The sequence below is a fragment of the Heliconius melpomene genome, chromosome 13 (genome assembly GCF_056956725.1).
Source record: "Heliconius melpomene rosina isolate 202511_hmr_F chromosome 13, ASM5695672v1, whole genome shotgun sequence".
Taxonomy (NCBI): Eukaryota; Metazoa; Arthropoda; class Insecta; order Lepidoptera; family Nymphalidae; genus Heliconius; species Heliconius melpomene.
The window spans coordinates 1383652-1405594 of record NC_140401.1 but is presented as its reverse complement, the minus strand read 5'-3'; the positions used below and the strand labels follow the sequence as shown (position 1 = coordinate 1405594).

Sequence of the window (21943 nt, the reverse complement as noted above, 5' to 3'; positions counted from 1 at the left end):
TAGATTATAGTTACTTTATTACTATTATTGCTGTAAGCAACACTGTTTACTATTGTCAATTTGTCACTATATAATAGCTAACAAAGTTATGCGAAATTGCAAATCAATTTAAATCACCTGAAAGCGTCGCCTTCTTCTTTCTACAGTTTCCTTATAACTGAGTTTGCCGGTCTCCGTCCAGTTACTATTTAATAGTGAAAGTATTACGCTAAAAAGATACAAAAATGTCAGTTCAAACTATTCTCTTGGATTTCTCCATGGATGCCGCCCGTTTAGGAGACGAGAGCGGACAGAAAGCTGTATTTAGTCAATTAGAAACAGTACTTAAAGATTATGTACCAAATCTCCTATTAGCCGCTGATATTAAACTTGATGGTGGATCACTGAAACTGCTGACTGGAAAGAAAGGAACTACAGTCTCCGTCAGGTTATTTGACCGCGGCCTTGTAACTGTGAACATTGAATATTACAAAGAAGACAACGAGGAACCACTAATCAATTTCAAGGTTAGCTCAATTTGACTAAAATAGCAACGCTACAGTTGCGCGATCACACTTTATTAATTTTAAGTGACATTTGTAGCTTCAAATTAAATTAATCTTTTAATTAGTCGAGTTAAAATAAACCTTTTTATTTCATTGTATTATGTAATAAAGTTATAATTTATTTAGTTCAAATTGTTGATATGTGCAATTGTATTGAGAAAAGAATTAAGGTTGAGCAAAGCCTATTGTTTTAGTGTTCGAAGCTACTGGAAAATTCAGTGAGAATGTCCTTGGAGTGTGACAGACTTAAGCTTTTACCAACTATCAAAAGGGGTTATAAATATGATGTTTACTTGACCAGTTCAGGTTGGCCCTAAGCTTTACTAATATCACATTGATACTATTTGCACAGTAAACTATTTGGTTTTATTAATCTAAAAGATTTAAATGATCTCAAATCAATTCAATTACAACAAGTGGTGTTCTCTGCATTTGTATAGTTAAAGTTAGATATTAGTATTTTTACATACCAATATTATATTGAGCTGAAATGAATCACTTCATCAATGCAAGCTGGTTTTTATGTGCACTATATACATGTAGAAAAATTAAAAAGGCACCCAAGTTACATGTATTATACATACATACTAGTAATAATAATAACTAGGTGTAACTTGTTTTAATATCAATTCTTTTAGTAATTTATTCAATGTCTATAAATTTTTTTTGTTATTATTTTATTTAATTTCATAAGATAATATTACTTTTACAGTTATAAGCATTAAACACACTCATTCCCACTTTATTGGTTTGCATGGTTCTTCTTAGACTTTTATATAGTGACAACATGCAATGAATCTTCCAGTAATCAGCGAAGATGCTCAACCTTACATTCTATTAGATAATTTGCCTTTGCATGTTTTATGTTATCATAATTTTTTTTATCCTTTTTTTTTAATAGACAGCTAAAGTATTGGAAAGTCAGCTGAGAAAGTACATATCAGCTGTAAAATCTCAAGCATTTCCAACTATAAAACGTTGCCTATTTGGCAGGTATTATCCTACATCGGGTAAGTAATTTTTTTACAAGTACTCTTTTCATAATCATTGAAAATGTTTACTTAGAAATGCAGTAGAAGAGTGATTATCCAAACTGAATGTTGATCAAACAAAATACAACTTATCTCCAGCTTTGCTCATTCCGATGACTTTTCTTGGCATTAGTGCACATTTACTGACATTTGGTTACACTCAATTATATTTCATAGAAAACACTATACATTAGAAAACTTTACTATGTAAATGTAAAATTTTGACTTAATATGTCTCAACATCTTTCCCAAAATGCCTAATGCTTGCTGTGAAATTTGCACTTAACTTATTGACTTATCATTTACTTTATTAAATACATCAGATAATAAAGGACCTATTACTTTTTTTATGAATTATTCTCAATTTTTATTACAGATATTATGTATGTAAATATAGTTTTCTTTGTATTCCTATAGACAAATGTATATGGTGAATAAATACAGTTTGGTTGTCTGAAAATATTGGTTTTCAAAACACCCAGATCCCTTAATTTGAATAAGGGGTATTCTACTGTGTATTAAAATTTTATATTATAAATAGCAATGTCCTAGTTTTTATAAGTCTTCAGTGGTATTACATGCCGAGAATAAAATATTAAATCTTGTTAGTTTTTAAATAAGCATCAATTTAATTTGATACATTATAATAATAAGATAAAATTAAATGACAGGGTGGGGGTATTTTTTTTTTCATTCTGCTAATGCAATACATCATGTTGAGTGCTAAAATGACAAATATGAAGTTGAAAAAATAAAGTAATAGTTCAATTTACACTTTATTTTTATTTTATGAAATGTACTACTAACTAAAAATGCAAGAAATAAAAGGTTTTTTGTTTTATTTATTTATTATTTATAAATACATTGGTTAATTTAACTAATACTTTTTCTAGTCACATAAAAGATGGATGTGGGGACATTTTATTTGGATTTCATTTGATCTCCCAAAATTTTTGTAATAAAACATCAGTTTTGTTTTCTATACATTATATTTGCATTGGTAATATTTTCAGATGAAAGGCTACTAGAATATGATATAGACGGAGTAGTGTTTGATGAACAGTCATCCTTCCAGAAAGTTCAAATTGTACACTCTAAGTCATTTGGTAATATGCTGGTGCTAGATGATTTACAAAGTAAGTTAATATTGAATTATTATATTGTAAAATTAGTAACCTGCTTGTGGCTTTGCCTATTTGAACTATAATTATTAATCTATTAATATGTATTACTTTTGTTCTAATATCATTATATCATATTTTTTCTTATATATCTTCCATGTACAGACACTGATACTGATACTGATTTTATTATAAGTATAGATAGATAATGTTCTGTTCTGTTCTGTTCTTTCTATTAGATAATGTTTAGTTTACTATAGTGTCAATGACATGAAAACATTTTTATAGTATATTAGTTGTGTACTACGAAAAATAGTCATATCAAAATTTTAATATACCAAAATTTAAACCCTGTTAATCTGTGGTTTGATTAATTAAACTATACATTGTCATCACAATACTCCGAAATCATGATTATGTTTAATATTTTAAAAAATATATATAAATATTTATATCCATTTTTAAAAAGTCTTAATTCTCTAACTAACATTATCATGAATAAAGATCATTAAGCGAGACAAATAAGTAATTTTAAATTAACCAACTCGAGATTAAAAAAATATATATATTTCACATGCAAATTTTCAACATAGCGTCATTTAAAACCACGCCTTTTGGATATCTTCCAAGCGCTCTAGCCAATTAACGTGTACGTCTTAATCATGCCGCGTAGAATTTCTTATTCTTATAGTAATTATACTTTATCTTATTCTAATAGCAATTATACTTTATAATTAAAGTCTGGCTTTTATGTCAAATGGAATTTTATCTACAATATTTATGCACATTTACACACGATGTCATGTATTTAAAAATTATAACATTATATTCAAACATCAAAATTAAATTTCAAAAAAGTGTTTATAGTTCGTTTGTTTTCTGATATTTAATGGAAATTGTTCACATTTTGAGACTTGCTTGTTGGTTGGCGAAATCCAACTTTGGTCTTCGCTGTAACTGTCGATTTTTTTACATGAACAGTTAAACAGTCGAACTCGGATAATCGAATCTATAAGGAAAAGCTGGTTAACTTAGTTAGTTAATTAGCTGGTGCATATGTAGCGCCAAATGGTTATATTAAAAGCAATAAGTACATATCAACGAAAATCAATGTTTATTAAGAAATTATTAACATTTTCCAACATACAATTTATACACATATAAATTACGTACGCATTTACGTACATATACATTTTCTTAGGTATCATTGTAGTAGGTTGTACAAAATAATAATCGCGGTTGATAGTCCGGATAATCACGAATCCATATAACTGAGGGCCGGGTAACCGAGTTTCTACTGTATATTACAACTAATATATCATTTTAGAAAACACATACATATAATTAAACATAGCAGGATTTCTACCCACACCTCTTGGAAACCGTCCGATCTGACCGTAAGATTTCATTAAGCTACGTCGAAATTTTTATATGTTTATATTTGTTACGCTTCCACGCTAAAACTACTGATACAGTTATCATGAAACTTTGTACACATATCTTTGATCATTTTTTTAATTTTAATAAAAAATATACATATTTGAAAATAAATATTATCTTTTGGCTATAATATAAAAATAAGTTTATGGGAGTGAAGCCGCGTTTCAGTCTCTAGTATTTAGATAAATTAACACAGCTTTGAAATAAGAAACGTCTATCATTTTATTTCTAAGATGACTTCACCTAAACACATTACAACGCCAATGAATCATTGTGACTTATATTCTTATAGCTGATAAGATAACAAAAAGCGTATGTTCGTTAAAATATCAAAATGAACTCTGTAACTTGGTCTATTATATGCAAATTACAATTAAAGTAATTGTAATTTGTAACATTTAATTTAGAAATCGTTAATTTTCTATGTTTTACATTGTTTTACAATGGCATATTACGTTCATTACATTAAATTTATATTGTAATAGTTATTTTACGCATATTTTATGTAGCATACATATTTTTATATAAAAGTTCTTTAACGTTTTTTAGTTTTTTAGCTTAACGCGGTATCCCTCAAATAGCACGGTAGTCAGAGTGAACATAGTATGAGGATACTCCGTCCCCATTTTCCTCCAAATTTTGGAGCCATTACGTGTTGAGTAGCAGAACTCAACGCCGCGCTTAGTCTTGACAGCGAAAGTAATGAAAATATTCAATATTTAATTATCTTCAGTGGGGATCGAACTCACATTTAGTCGCGTCCACAACAGTCTTACACTTGTGCGCCACGAGTAGCCTGAATACTAATAAAGGCCTAATTAATTGAAGATTTTTGAAAAGAATTAAATTATATTTCCCTATTTCACATAATGTGACTTTAGTTACGTAAATGATACTTTACACTGCGGACTAAACTAAACTAAACTGATAACGACGACGGCCTCAAAAATTGTATAATAATCACAACATTCTATTGCATGCAAATTTTAAAAATGTACTTAAAAAAATAAAAATATTTCATGATTAATGAATATTGAATGATTTTGTTACAGATATTTCAGAGGCTGATCTAATTTATACTGAAACTTTGATGCAAAGAGGCAAAGAAAGCTATGAAGGAAAGGAAATTGTCATTTTAGGTAAAAAATATAATCATAATATTGAATACGTATAAACGTGAATTTATTTGAGAGTTTTGTATAAATGGTATTAATATTAATAATAATTTTATTATCCATATGGTAGTGATGCTTGTAGTGAATAAAAAATTTAAGATCATATAATAAAAAAAATATTACTACATGATTTATATGAGTCGAATAACAAGCAAATATTTTTTTTATTTTTAAAGTGATTTTATTATTATTATTATTCACAGGTGGCGGCGACGGCGCTTTACTATACGAATTATTAAAAGAAAATCCCAAATATGTATGGATGTTAGAAATAGACGAGCTTGTGATGAAAGCTTGCAACAAACACCTCAAGTCTATATGTGGGGATGTACTTGAGAGGAGAAAGGGGCCTAACTTTGAGGTTCATATTGAAATAATAGGCGTTTCTAAGCTAAATAAACATAAAATTATATGTTAAAGTATTAAATGTGGCCGCTACGTCTCAAAAATTGTAAAAAATTGAGAATGGACGGTATTAGTAAGAACACTCATTATTGGACGTTGTTTTCACAGCTTTTATGTCTGTGTACAACTTGCTTAATGCGTTATTAGATATACATTATATAATATGAACTTTCTTATTAGCTGTATGCTCAGTATGCATCACGTTTCATCTAAGTAATCATTACTTATATTTGCTAACGAGAATTAAAAGTAAAGGCACCGTGGGGTAGTGAATTCGATTTACATTCGAGGGAATAATAGCTACACGCTATGTCCTGACTAAAAAGCTACTTTGTATGTTTTGTTTTACGTTTTTAGAAAACGTTTAAAAATTTGAACCCGCGAAATTGTCCCTCTTAGAAATCGTCGTGGACAGTATAAAAATGTAAAAAAAAATTCTTTCCAGATAATAGTAGAAGACTGCATGTTGACAATAAAGAAGTTCACAGAAGAGAACAAGAAAGTGGATTACGTGTTTGGTGACCTCACAGATATACCAATATCTGAGGCGGCCTGTGGTGAACTATGGGAATTCATGATTAATATATTAAAAGCCGCTTTTAATATATTGAAGCCAAGTGGGAAGTTTATGACGCATGTAAGAGAGTATTTTTTTTATTATGGGGTAGAGGTGGTGGATTTAAGTTGCTTTAAGGGGTTATCAGCTTTTTAAATTAAACCAGTTCACGCTGTATCTCGCACACAGCAGGGTAGGCAAGGGGAACCTAGTGTTAAAACATTCCGTTCACCACTTTCTGCCGAATTCTGGAGGTATTGCGTATTGAGTGGCGGATCTCAACGCCGCGCTCTTGCCTCGACACCAGAGCGAAAAAATGGAAATATAAATTTAAATAAATATTTCATCTCCTCGAATGGGGACCAGACCCACAACCAGATAGTTTTACAGTCATACTCTGTGCCCCTGCACCATGACTGGCCTCAGCTTTTTTCGTGTTCAGGTGAAACCAAAATGTGGTGTTAAGTTTTCCCCCAATTCACACAATATCTATATAACATATCTTGTTTTGATTTTTAAATATCTCAACATAAGATTTTTATTGATTTTATGTTACTCAAATATTACATAATAACATTGTAAGGGTAATGTGAAAAATATATAATTGTCGTATACAAAATTTAAGAGGCTACACAGCGGCACAGCGACACTCTTGATACCAAGACAACGCAACGTTTAGTGCGGCCACTTAGCATGTAATGCCTCAAAAATTAGGCGGCGAGAAGTTAAAAAGCAAAAATTTAGTAATCTATTAATGATTTACATATAAAATATGAATTTAGAATAAAAAATACTAATAAAAATTAAAATAAAGGGAAACGGTGCAACATCACCCGAGTCGCTCGAGCTATACGAACAAGTACTACAGAAAATGAAACCCGCAGTGACATTCGACAAGTGTAAGGCATTCGTCCCATCCTTCCTCGAAGACTGGATATTTTACCAAATTGCCTTCAAAAACCAAGAACAAGACCAAAATGAATAACCACCAAAGAATCCTAATGTTCCTTTACTAGTATTAATATTATATATGAAAAGTCCTTTATTCACTATATGCTGATTAAATGTAGGTCTCGTATTCAAATTGATATTTATATCAGTTAGTGTGAAAGTGGCCTTATATTTAACATGGTTATACAAATCTAAATACATTTTTCAGAAATATATTCAAGAAAATACTTTAAAGTAATTGTTGATAAGAAGCACCTGTTTTAAACTAGTCATATAGCCTATGAGTTAACTTAGTGCTTATAATATTTTTAAATATGCTATGACCAAAACATTTTTAACTTAACCATTTTAAATTTATTTCTTCAGTGTACTATACAAATACAAGTAATACATACTAGTGTTATATTTAAAAAAATACTTCACACAATGGCATATAAATAGTATCAGGAAAAAAATATATAATAAATAAATATATATTAATACAACTTTTTTAAGTTCATAGGAGCAAAAATACGATATGTAACTGAAAACATTCTTCATTAGAGACCATCCATTTAAAAATGTTTATTAAGTTTATTGGGTAGTCTATATACAGACGTCACAACATTTTTTTTCGGACGAAAAGACATAACAGTTCTTCTAAGAATAGACAAACTCGCGCCCTTTTTGAAGGCGATTTAAAATTCTTAAAAGCTAAAGTAGCAAATAAGTTTAGTTATTTCGAAGAATATATAATAAAAAAGAATAAACGAAAGTATTCATACTTTTATATTCATGTACTGTCTAATATCCGATTTTAAATAACGTCTCAGAAAAGCTATCTATTTGTGCAAAAATATTATCTAAATACATTAATAATTTGCAAAGTATTCCTGTAACAAATACACAGTTCAATTGAGACCTTTTTCCAGTTAAATTAGTTAATTAGAATTAACTTATTATTAATACTATTTTAATAAAGGCACTGACTGTTACACAAACTGGTACAAATTTTGTATTAACTATAATTTTTAGCTAAAATGGCTGTGACTTGAAAAAAATTGCAATGTCAATTTTTGATTCAAACAGTAGGTAATTATCTCAACTATTAAAAATTTAACTAATCTTTAATATTAAGCAAAAATTGCACAAAATAATTAAATTTAAATTCATGAATCTGTCAAGGTAGCGAGACAGCGTAAGCTGTAAGTGATGGTTGTGGTTTCGTTTCCCCCTCGGGAAATGGTTATATTTGAATTATTTATATTTCCCGTCCTGGAAAACAAATCGCGGGATTGAGTTCTGCCACTCAACGCACGATGTGTCGAAAATTAAGCAGTGCCTGGGGAACAGAGTGTTTTAACACTATAATATTTTTTAGGTTCCCTCTAACTTCACAGCTATAAGCGGGATAGAGCGTGAAGCTATTTTTATTAAAAATATGAATACGAGACCTTATTTAATATTACAATTGCAAAGTCTATCCATTTCATCTTTTATCAAAGCACCTAGTGTTATTATATTAATAGACTTAACTAAACGAGACACAATAAAAATATGTATTTTTATTAGACGGGTATTAATTATTTTATATGATATTTGAGCTGCCATTTAGTTGATAGATAATTGAATTATAATTGGACTAAAGTGGCTTAACATAATTATGAATTATTACAATAACCTGGCTATATATATAATCAAGTAGTAGTATATATATATACATATATATATATATATATATATATATATATATATATATATATAGCCATGTAGTTGTAATAATTCAATTTTATTGCAGCAGTATAATTTGTTTTAATGTCAGGCCACTTTTGCACCAATTCACTTAAAATATGACACAAATATGTATATAATTATAAATTAAATGTGTAAATTCTATGATATATTTTGTGATTGTAAACTTAAATTAATTATTACTGCTATTTTTTAGTATTGCATTTTTTTCCTAACACAACTAAAAAGTATTATAGATTCTAAGGAGCCTTAGAAGTATTTAGTGCAGTTAACTGTTTGGACTACAATTTGTGCTTGTTTTTTTTTGTTTAATAAATAAAAATATTCCAATATATCTATAGTTTTACTTTCTTAGATTTATAATACATTCGCAAGGCTATCACATGAAAGGTCGTGTGGATGTCGAAGATTGCGGGTTCGACCCCAACTGAGAGGCCGGGTTTAATTATTTTCATTTTCTCGCTCTTGTAACAAAAGAAAGCACGGCGTTGAGTTCCATACCTTAACACGCAATATATCAAACATTCGACAGTCAGGAAATGAAGCGTGGTAACACCGGGTTCCTTCTGCCTTTCCTACTATATGCGAAATACAACATGAAGCTAAAGAAAACATGTTGATAATTATATTTTAAGGCTATCATATACCATAGCAAGGATTATAGGATTAGTTAATAATGTAGTTTTAAAACTAAATTTTAGATTTAGATAGATAGATTTTAGAACTTAAGTTCTGCAACTTAAAATGCAATGTCTAAAATCCGGGGGGAGTGTATGTCGGTTTCAGTGTAGCTGAATAAAAAACGCAAAATATTTTTATATACATTTTATTATCTTAAGTATATATAATAAAAAATAATGAAAAATATGAAATTTCATGTAACAAAATTAACATATCGCTGTTCAAGGCAGCTTAATACCATTGAAAACAGTCTCCACGGACAAAATTTATTTCTTAACATTTAAAATTAGAGGCTGGTGGCGTACATAGAGGACTTTTAAAGACTATACTTTTATATCTACATATGTTAATATTATAAAGCTAAAAAAGAGTGGTTGATATTATTAAGTCCGATAGCCCGTTTATTGTGAAAAGTTATATAATGTTAAAAGGTTCAAAGTTATTCACTGTACATGGAGCCAATGAGAAGTTATTTTTCGTTTGACCGTGCGCGTAAAACCCCATGTAGAAGCTGGAAAAAATATTGCTGTATTTGGCAAAGCAGGGTAGGCAGAGGGAACGTAGTGTTACGATACTCTGTTCCCCACTTTCTGCCGAATTTTGGAGGCATTGCGTGTTGAGTGGTGGAACTTGACGCCGCGCTTTGTCTCGACACCAGGGTGAAGAGATGGAAATTTAAATTTAAATATTTTATCTCCTTGAGTGCGGATCCAACCCACAACCAGTCGGTTTTACAGTCACACTTTGTGTCCCTGCACCATGACTGGCCTCAGAAGCTGATATTTTATAATTATAAATAACATAAGATAATATATCATTTAACAACAATTAATAAGTGCAATAACAAGAATTTATCGGAATAAGCATTCAAGTTAGCACACACCAATATTAAATACATAGATTAAGAAAGCTGACAATTGCATTGCAAATAATATAATATGAAAAAGATCAATCTTGCTATTTAGGAGGCAAAGTGCAACAAAAGATAAACAATATATGTACATGTAAAGAAGTCTTTTTACCATTGCTGCTCTTAGATAAGAACTATTGAATATTAAGGATCTATTAACATTTTTGTTTCTAAATATGTTCTTTCCAGTATTATTAAGTTATATCATCAAATTTATTTTTTATAGTATGTATTTAAACAATCTTTGAATTATTTCTATGTATACAGCCTCTAATTTTACATAATATTATGTATAATATTATCAACAGTTTATTTTTGTATAAGCTTAATCTATACATATATACACATTTATTCAGCCTGCCTCAACCTTGCAAGTCTTTGTGTGAGCTCATCTTGTTCTTGAGAAACAACTGTTGCTGTGCCAACTGATGTACTTGGTACTCCGGATGGCAGCTCCATGTTTAATTCCAAACTGAAATTTATTATAATATAATTATATATTTGAAATCTGTTTAGAATTTTTCTTATACGTACATACACATTAGACAAGATAACCAGTTTTAATCAGCTCAACAGATAGTTCAGTCATGGTTAAGTAATGGAAGGATTGTTTGTATATATAGTTTATTTTCTATAGATACTATGTTTTATGTTTATATATATTTTTTTAATATTATTGTTTTGTTTCTTTATTTTTAATTGCATTGTCTCTACACCGCAACTTGATTTTCATTCACTTCCATGGGTTGGCTGGAAGAGATCTCTTATAGTGATAAGCCCACCATTGTAAACTATCTTTACAATTTTTATTATGTCTTTGTGTATGTTATTACTTGCAATAAAGAATATATTTATGGATTATACTGTACTGTTTTGCAAAAAATATAATCAGTCACACACTAGCCCACTTTCAATGGGGCCTCATGAAAACAAAAACATAAAAATTTACTCAAGACCCAAAATGATAAACCTATTTATAAAAATTATGACATACCCAGCTTCATCAGCAACTTGTTGTAACAGATTATCCACATCTCCCTGTGGCACCGCAGTAGTAGTTGTTTGTGACATAGTGTTCTCCATGTATGATGATTGTACATCTAAGTCTTCAAATTGACTTTCAAATTTGTCCATCAAATTAGATATCTTCTCGAGATTCATTGATTTCATTGCGGCATCCATTGCTTTTACAACACCCGCCATTGAATTAGTGACCTGAATAAAATTTTCTCATTATACTACAATATTTTAATGAAATAAAAGCAGACTACTTTGCTTTTTCTTGCATGGCAGGGTAGGCAGCAAGATCATAGTTTATTTATATTAATTTATTTCAATTTCCCACTTCCCAATTATTTTTTTTATCATATTGTATGTTAAGTGGTAAAACTCAACACTATATTTTGTCTACTAGAACATGAAAATTAATATAATTTAAATTTAACCGATTGGTGATCTATGTCCACTCCAGAATAGTTTTGTGCCTACAACAGACATGTTATGAACAACAAATTTGTCTAAAAATATGGCCATGATGTCACCATTCCCTTGGTTTTTGGTTTGTTTTTGATTGAACTCACAATCATAGCATTTAGATTTAGATGCTGTAAAATGTGCCACAAAATCCTCGATTTATATTATTAGATATTTAATGTCTTTTTACAAAAATACTGTTTACCTTTCTAGTTGTTAATGCTGTCTGTACTCTGCTTGAGACTGCGTCAACTCTTGCGGACATTCGTAAATAATTTATAGCTTGATTCTTTTGTCTAATAGCATTTTCAGCATGAATTCTAGCAACTTCCATGTTACCTTTCTGTATGGCTTTCTTAGCCTTTTCTTTTTCTAATTTTTCTTCTTTTTCACATTTTTTTGAATTCCGCTCTAACTCTTTTACAGCAAATTTTAAATTAAATAGATGTTCTGTTTATATGAATTAAGAAATTAAAGTACTTTGGTACAAATGATAAGAAAAAAACAAAACTATAAGAAACTTTTCATGCAGATGCAGATTTCATGAAATATTAAAAGTATATTGCACAATGTAAATATAGGTATTATATTTAACAAACCCAAAACTTCTTAATCTTCTTATGATTACAATTATTGTTTCACTATTGAACATTAATTAGATTACTGTACAATCAAAACTAAAACATACTTAATGAACAAATTGCGAGAATGTAAAGAAAGTATCAAATAGTATATCAACTTCAAACATTACTTACAATTTTTTACACTTTTTTATTGTAAAGGATACTTTCCATAGCGGATGACGACATTTCGTTCCCCAGTTTGACGGCTTTATAAAAATATTTTCAAAGAAAGACAGGCTTAAGCCTTAATTTAATTAAAAATTCTTGTGAGTTTGAAAACTCGAAACAAATATTCACCCAGATGAGTCACAACTCTTGATGCAAGATCCCCAACAACAAATGATTTATGTCACTTTCGAGTTTTTCACTTAATTTAGGCAATTGTATGTCAAGCGATAAGATATTAAGAAAATTATTGAACTATTATTATTACTCCTTATATTTTATATGATAACATGTATTCGTGGTAGAATCAAATATTTATTTAATATAAAAAGAGAAATATGTGATTAAGAAATAATATGCTTATATTTAGTATTTTTATTTAATATAAGTATCCGATCATAATTGGTCTATGGTTTTTGTGCTTCATGTTGGTACACCGCTAGAACAATGATGCTGTCAAAATTAAAAAATATACAAGAAAAGTCAGTCATTGAATTGAAGTCCGAATTTGGATTTGGAAGGGAGAGATCGGAGTTGTGTCGAATAATCTGAAATAATTTCAGAAATCTTTATAGTTAATAATTTATTAAGAGTTATTTTAAATTTTTAGTGTTATTTTTCGATAAGATATACTAATATTTTTCGAGTTTTATCCTATTTATGAGTAACTTAAAATTAGTTGTATAAATTCAGTAAAGGTCGTTCGTTGGGCGTAAAAAGAAAATGGCGTGTGCTACACTTAAAAGAAATTTAGATTGGGATGGCATGGCACAAATGCCTTCTAAAAGACGAAGATGTGCTCCACTTACTCCAAGCACAAGCACAAGTCCTGGCTTGAAAATGGCTGAAGCCAAAAGTTGTGTATTTGGAGAGACCGTTACTGCGCCTGCAAAAATGACCCCAGGTTTGTTTATTTTTGTATACCTCAAGTCGCTAACATAAAAATCAATATTATGTGCTTGAATTACAGAATTTGAATTATTAAAATTTAATTGTATATGTAATAATTAGCCAGCTGTAATAGTTATCGCCATTGTTTTTTGATATCGTGAGTATTATTTTTATCGTGAAAGAGAGAGACAGGTGGTGCGTGATGACCGTTGGGCGTTTTGCTTTGTTTTTTTTTTCTATTTTCAACAAAAACTTTAAATGACAAAGACAGAATAAAGTGCATATTGAGCTGTTCATTGTGTGTTTAAGCAATCGTGTACAAGATGGGGTACTTTTTGTAGTGCAATAAACTTCTACCTGCTTTCGTTGTGCCCCGAACGCTGTTACAATAATGCATTGGAATGCCTGCCATGAGAAATAATAAAATTGTTTTTGCAGCAGTTTTCAACTTTTTCTTCATAAATGTTTTTGCTACTCGATACATTTTTCGTTTGAAATGATTCACACATTACTGTGATACACAATTTAGCAAAACAGCTTGAAATTATGACTTGTTCATTTAAAAAAGCAATAACTTGAGACTATCTATAAATATTAGTTATCAAGTTTCAATAAAAAAATATACTTTTATGTTAATTCTGAATATTATGATATAGCTTTATATCTATATCATATATATAGCTATATAACTTTCAGTTTTTGTATAATATATCAGTTATTGTAATAGTGTAAAAATATAAAATTATACCTCAGCTTATATTACTAACCATAAATGTAATGAATATAAAAAAATAAAAAGTATTGAAAAACAATAAGTTTGTTATAGTGACATTTAATATTCCTCATATAAAAAAAATATTTTACATAATGATCTTGTAGTATGATGTGAGTTAGCTCCTCGCCTATGATGAAACTTTGTGGTTAAATATAAGAAAATTAAATACAATAAGTTATTTAATTAATTATCATATTAATACTAAACTTCACCTATATCTGTGAATTACAAAAGAAAAAGTACTTTATTTGAGGATGAAACTTTCATTCAAATTATGTTAATTTTATTTAAACTTATTTAAAATGTAATTTAACAACATATGGTGTGGTATAGTCTACACTTGGTTAGTTATTTTTAGTAATATTATGTTTTTAAATAAAGTACAAATTTAAAATAAGAAAACAATAAATATTACAAAAATAATAATGTATTAGAGTGTTTCTAATAATAATCTCAAAATTAACAAAATTTAAAACCATACTTTATAAATAGACAAAAACATAAGTATCTCTAACTAGAGTAAATATAAAGTAGTTGCCATATACAGGACGTCCCAGGAGTCAACGATAAAACGAAACCAGGTGATAGACCAAGTCGTGACAGTTATGAGAAAAATATAAAAAAAAATCTTTGTCATGTATTTTTCATATTATATTGATTTTAAAAAATATCGGAAAAATCGACATCCTGTGATGGTTTTTCAAGTCCCAGGACTACAAATATTACTCTTTCTTCATTTTTTTTCTGTAATGTAATGATGAGTAACCCTTCTGTGAATTACAGTTTAAGATTGAAACATACCTGCATCAGTTTTCAATAAAATGTGGTGTTTTTGCCAAACATTAAATTCAAAATATTTACTACACCCAACTTTAACTGACTACAGGCACATAAACTAACCACATTCCTACTCCTCTTTTATCCTAATGTAATCTATTACAGTTCCTAATGTAATCTGTTACTGGATTATAAAAAGATCAATTTAATTCCAAAAAATCAATTTATGCTACCACAAAAACAAACTTACAGTTGTTGACATATAGATAATCAGGTATAAAAGCAATGTAACTCTATGCAAGTTTTACTCTCCCCTATATTTATAATTTAAGATTAATAAATTATTGAAAATATTGGAAATGTCACTTCTAATTGATTTTTTTTTAAACTACTAATCTTTTAAAGTATTTTAATGATTGTTATTATAATATCAATTATTTATTAACATTTACAGTATACTAGAAATAATGATTTTGTTACTTGGGGACCACAAATGTTAACAGAGTGAAGCCTCACAAGTACTAAGTTTGGACATGGTAAAAGTTTGGCTGGAACTGATCAAAGTTGAAACCAAATGTTTGGATTATTTGGATAGTTAGATAGTTGGATATTACAAATCTATTTCAGAGATCATGATACATATAATTTGCAGCCTTTATCTAAGCTGTTTTGACCTTAACCTTTTAACTAATCAATTTTAACAATTAAATTAAAACTCCATAGTGGTCATTCTCTGTAATGTATGAAATTATTAAAAAATAAATTAATAATTATGCAGACTTGAGTTCCATCATTCACAACAAGTTCAGAATGAAATTTCATAACATAGTTTTCTTGACTAGGATGGTTATGTGGAAATTTTGTTCCATAATGCTGTAAACAAAATAACTTTTTTTACGTTATTACCGCAAAGCTAATTTTATAAGCTATTTTCTTATGATTTTATTTACAGAGCGTATGATACAAGAAATATACGATCAGATAAAGCGGCTTCAGCGTCGTCGTCAGCTGCGGATGGCGTCGGGCGTGACAGCGTCGTGCTCGTCGTCCAGCGGCAGCGAGGGCGACTCCTCACCGTCACAGCGCTCCACGCATTCAAGGAAGAAAGTGCAGCACAGGGCCTTGTTTACTTTTAAACAGGTTATTTATTTTTTTATAACATTGTTTTATATGTTGTTTGTTAATTATACAGCCTCTGTAAACTATAGCAATTGACTCTGTTATGACACTAAAGTGATGTAACTATACTAGTAAAAAACAGAAAATGTTATTCTAGGATATGTCATGGTATTCAGGGGCTGGATACAAGATGGTGAAATATGTGTAAATAATTTCTAAGCCAATATAAATGGAATAATTTCTACAGGGAAGATGGAAGGTGGAAGCCCTATTAATTATCATCCACCACAGAAAAAATTGTATTGTGAATGAAAATGTGAATAGTTACAGAATTTTATGTTCTCTGTTATTTATATCTGTCATAACGTCTCAAAAGACGTTTAGTGTCGAAACTATGCCGCGCTTTGTTGAGCCGGTAATGAAAATAATTTTATCAGAGTACATTAAGTCACATAGTGTGACAAAGGTCTTTTGTATATTTGCTCATGTTTAATTTTTTAAAATAATTAGCTTAGTACCAAGAGTGTTAAATCCATCCGAATTCCTTTTCTTCACAAATAAATTCAATGCCAATATCATGAATACTCAAAATCTTTACCTACCGCCAATACCTACAACTCGATTTCGTGACTGAGGCGTGTGCGGCAGTGCACCTTTGATAGGTTTATGTCTCTGCGTGCGATATTTTTTATGAATTATTTTGTTTGAAAAAATCACCTTTTCATTTTTGGCAAAATCTCTTTTGTTTTAATTGTATTAGGCTTTTATAAAGTAGTTAAAATTGTGGTTTCTATTAAAGTGGTGATAACAAACTGACTCTGTATGAGCTGGCTGATTCATCTTAAAACAGCATAGTGCAGATATTACCTCATCTTGCTGCAATTGATATATTGCCAAATGCTTAGTACACTACTGCAGTCAACAAATTTAATTTTTCTCCTTCAACTATGAAAAATAAAATGAGGGCACAGTGGAACAGAGAATCTGACTGTAAAGATGTTTTGGGTTTGATTCCAATTAAGGGGAAATGACTTAACTTTATTTCCTGGCTCTGTCAAAAGAAACAAGAAAAAGCTTTGCTTTGAGTACCGCAATGTTTCGAAAATTGAACGGAAAGTAGGAAATGTGAGGATCTTAACTAGAGTAAAGCTGTGGATAACTTCTTTTCTGAAGATCTTGTGAGCAACAGCTCAATTAATTTATATTATTAATAAATTCACATTTCTCTTTAATAACTCTATTGTTTTCGTCTGATTAAAATTGTTTGATTTAAATCATAGTTTACATATTTAAGTATTTTCCTACAATCAGTTCTATAATTGCTTTGTTATAAATCAAGGTTGAAATAAAGTGATTTTGAATAATAAACACAAGGTTATTGTACTATTAAATAATAAATGTTTATTTCAATATATTCGGAAATTGTTCTTAATTTGATTAATAAACAAAATGAATATGTTTTAATTTTCGCTTAATAATACCACAGTATTTCAATTATTCAAGTCGAGCTTTCGCAAATTGATTAACTGAGAACAATTCATACTGAAGTTGCATTTTGTTTTTTTATTTATTTTAGTTTGAATTTAGAACTTAATTACTCCTGCCAGACGTCCTAAAAGTTGTTTAAGTTTTTTAGCTTTTATAGAAAGTGAGGAATCAATTTCTGTTTAACACTTTTCTCTTTTACAGTGGCACGCTTACGCTGCCCCTGTACCATGTCTGGCCTCTCAAATATTTATAAGTATCTTAATTTAAAAATTTTACAATAACCCATTTTTGTTTTATCCCTTAGATGCGTATGATTTGTGAGCGTCTGCTTCGCGACCAGGAGGCGGCGTTGCGCTCCGAGTACGAGGTGGCGCTCAACAACAAGCTGGCCGAGCAGTACGAGGCTTTTGTGCGCTTCAACATTGATCAGGTATTATGTTATTACTGCACCACTCACCCAGTAGTAGTAGAGTTAAATACTATGTTTAGTTGACTTGACTTGTTTCACATTGTATCCCGCACACAGCAGGGTAGGCAGAGGGGGAAACCTAGTATTAACACATTACGTTCCCCACTTTCCGCCGAATTCTGGAGGCATTGCGTGCTGAGTGGCGGAACTCAACACCGCGCTCTGTCTCGACACCAGAGTGAAGAAATAGAAATATAAATTTTAAATAAATATATCATTTGTTTGGGTGGGGATTGATCCCCCAATCAGTTGTGTTTACAGTCACACTCTGTGCCCCTGTGCCCCGACGGCGGCCGGCCTTGATTTTTTTTAAGGTTTACTTATTAAAAATTAAAATTAATCATAAACTTTTTTGTATATTTTAATAAATTGTATCAAAAATCTACATATATTAGTTAAGTTTACTAAGTACAAATGTAATTATTTATTTCAGGTGCAGCGCCGGCCGCCGCCCAGCACGTGCATGCCGTTGGGCATGGAGGCCGAGCACCACATGCATCAGGATCTTATGCCGAGCTGTCAGTATAAATGTCACCGTATATTTGCTTTATCTTATATCCCACATATGGCATGTGGACAGAAGGAACCTAGTGTTTTAAACTCCATTCATTTTTGTCCATACTCGAGATATTGCGTGTTTCGCATCGCAACAATGGCAGATCTCAATTCCGCCCTTAGTCTTGTTACGAGTGCAGAGAAATGAAATATTTACAGTTTCCAGTTTTACACTGTGCCTCTCAAACATTGCTAGATTCATTTTATTAGTATTTTAGTCTAGTACAACAACAGTTTACACTAATACAGCAACAAAGTTTTTTTTACAACAACCTTAGCCTACTAGATTTTAAAAATTTAATACTTTGGAAAATTATACTAAAGTTCCTTATTACTATAATGAGAAAAGTGTGGCGTTGGTTTTCGCTACTTAACACGTAATGTCTCGAAAATTGGGCCGAAAGTGAGCAACGCCTTAACCCTTGATTAACTCTGCCTACCCTGATGTATGTGGGGGTGCATTCCGGCTTTAAGAAAATTATGTGCTTTTTGTAATGTTATAATATATTTTTTTTATATTTCAGATCTGTCCTAATAACAACAGTTTGGTTTGCATCAGGCAACAATTTCAAGACAAACATATTTTGGTATATGTGATTATATGCGGGAAATATAGAGTATCCTTATGATCTTATAACATTAAGATTTTGTGGAACTTTTTTGTGTTATTTAGTAAATGTGCAACAGTACTAGACATTCCTGTTGTAGTAATTACATCTTAATCTTTTTCTTTTGAAAATACATATTACGAAATTTGTCTTTGACTTGATTGATTTACGTTATTGTGTACATGTGCATTGAATTACATGTTTTATGTGTTAAAACAATCAATGCAGACAGCTGTATGTCTGTCTTATGTACAGATATAAATAAATTAACTCTTTGATTTAAACTAAACTAAATTTCAACTAATTGTACTACTTTCTACATGTTTCTTACTCTTTTTCACGAGTATGCAGTGTTTTGTTAGTGGTTGAGTTTTGACTAGATCTCTTTATAATATGTCATCTTGCAAATATGCTGTTTTTTTTTACATAACATTTTTTAAAGTAAAACGACACTGAAATATATTTGTTTGTTCTCGAAATAACTCGACACATTGGTAATGTAATCTGTTTTCAACTGGCACACATGAAAGTCATAATCAAAGAACTGGACTAGAAATTATAATTAAATTGAATATTAACATGCAATCTTTTATTGTGTAACATTATCTCTTTTTTACCAATCTCCTTTCTGTCAAAACAATATGATAAAGAGATTAGTCCTTATCTCTCATGAAGATACATATTTATTGCTAGCTTTTTTTCATCTGTGGCCTTGTCTGCATCATTATATAGAAATAACTGACTTGGGCATGATATATACAAGTGCCCGAGAAAACTAACCACAGGTGCAGTAGGCTACATTAAAATTATTAACGTGATATATTAATGCCGGTATAAAGATTTCGATAAATGGACTGTATCTGACACAAAATATTTTTTTATTGAAACTAGTACTTTCTGAAATAAGCATATTCAACAAAACAAGTCTTATAATATTATTATAAGGCAGTTTTTATAAAGATATGAAATACTTGAAGATAGTGATTTATAATCATTTTTTTCCGTAACACCACACACAAAAGTTCCACAGGACCGTCATGCCACATAAACATTAGCTTATAATGCTTAGTTAAGATTTGCTGCATAATTGTGTTCATAGACTGATGGCATGGGAAACTATTGAATTTCAATACCATATGGTCGATGTGTTATGGCTGCATTGAAGTTAAGCTCTTAGATTTTTGTGCATTGTATACTCTGGAAAAAAATAAAAGTAAGAAAAAATCCTAAAGTCAAATCTGCGCAGCCATCTAACCAGCTAGCTATCTTCAGGTTGGCCATTACTCATTGGCTGTATTGTACTCTATAATATCTATACCTAATATCTCTAGTTGGTCATGTACCAACTGGATACAAGGATGCTGGTCTTACGCAGTTGAGAATGATATTTTTTTTTTCTGAAACGATGGACATAGATAGACTTAGTATATCTAATAACACAAATTCACACAGAGTGCCTGTTAAGAATCATTCTCATGTGTTGATTGCGAATTAGTTAGCCATAATTTTGATTTTGTTTAATTATTTTTTAATTTACTATTTAGTGTTGTCGAAATATTATAGTTGTAGTATAAAAATTTTCTTTTTTTTTTATTATTTTTATTATTGTCTAGTTTCTTTAGTAAGACGTTAAACAAAATGGCTGTTAGTATCAGATTATTTGATATTTATTCCAAAATCAAAAATAAATAAAAATGAACTACTATAGTCTTGTGTAACTAAAATTACTCTCTGATACATATGGCTTATTTAGATAATTACATTTAGTCTTTTTAAGTTATTTTATTTTATCACTCAAATATTTTTTTAGGATTGACAATTGAGTTGAAGTTTTAAGCATCATTGGGCTTACGTTTTGTATACATTGATATTTAGTTTTTTTTTTATTGAATACAAAACAGGATATAATTTGTTACCAAGCATTATTCAATAAAAAATTAGGATAGGTCTTTTTTAAATTGTATTATCAGCTCATTATTAGTAGGTTATTGGCGTTTAAGAACTGAAAATAAATTAGCTAAACACCACTATAAATGATTTTTAATTATAACCCTGCATTTATATAATATCCTTCAGAATCTTGGTATTAAAATAGTGCAGTTGTATTTGTTGGACGCGCACAATTTTTTTTAAGTTCATTGTTGTTTGTGTCTGGAAAATTTTTGGGAAAATAAATAAATGTATAAGTCAAATGTATCAGATTATAGGATTACAATATTAGCTTTGGTTGGACCCTTATATTTATTGGAAGACGCCTTTGATTTTTCTATGCATGAAAAATCTGGTATGATACTTATTTCTAAGATCTAAAATAAAGATATTATAATTATGAATGTTTTTCATTTAAATTACCTTTACATTATAGAAGCCAGTCATGGCGCAGGGGCACAAAGTATGACTAAACGTGAAAGTAAGTTCGATTCCGACTCGAGGACATAAAATATATAATATTTT

At 29.8% G+C, this 21943-nt stretch overlaps 3 protein-coding genes across 3 annotated transcripts; 2 read left to right on the top strand and 1 right to left on the bottom strand.

Moving 5' to 3' along the window:
• The first annotated feature begins 45 nt into the window (after positions 1 to 45).
• On the top strand, positions 46 to 9289 carry Sms (spermine synthase). Its single transcript, XM_085195767.1, has 7 exons — positions 46 to 506; positions 1447 to 1555; positions 2590 to 2712; positions 5190 to 5276; positions 5516 to 5673; positions 6163 to 6354; positions 7088 to 9289. The coding sequence occupies exons 1-7, from the start codon at positions 225 to 227 to the stop codon at positions 7256 to 7258; spliced, it is 1122 nt and encodes a 373-aa protein (XP_085051893.1). The 5' UTR covers positions 46 to 224; the 3' UTR covers positions 7259 to 9289.
• A 476-nt stretch (positions 9290 to 9765) lies between these two features.
• Chmp1 (charged multivesicular body protein 1) lies at positions 9766 to 13003 on the bottom strand. Its single transcript, XM_085195769.1, has 4 exons — positions 12807 to 13003; positions 12225 to 12469; positions 11541 to 11761; positions 9766 to 11018 (listed from the first exon to the last, which is right to left on the bottom strand). Exons 1-4 carry the CDS (start codon positions 12826 to 12828, stop codon positions 10895 to 10897), a joined length of 612 nt encoding a protein of 203 aa, XP_085051895.1. The 5' UTR covers positions 12829 to 13003; the 3' UTR covers positions 9766 to 10894.
• A 265-nt stretch (positions 13004 to 13268) lies between these two features.
• On the top strand, positions 13269 to 21818 carry LOC146532403 (akirin-like). The gene is made up of 5 exons (XM_085195771.1): positions 13269 to 13711; positions 16203 to 16390; positions 18162 to 18287; positions 18760 to 18844; positions 19406 to 21818. Exons 1-5 carry the CDS (start codon positions 13531 to 13533, stop codon positions 19414 to 19416), a joined length of 591 nt encoding a protein of 196 aa, XP_085051897.1. The 5' UTR covers positions 13269 to 13530; the 3' UTR covers positions 19417 to 21818.
• The last annotated feature ends 125 nt before the right edge of the window (positions 21819 to 21943 follow it).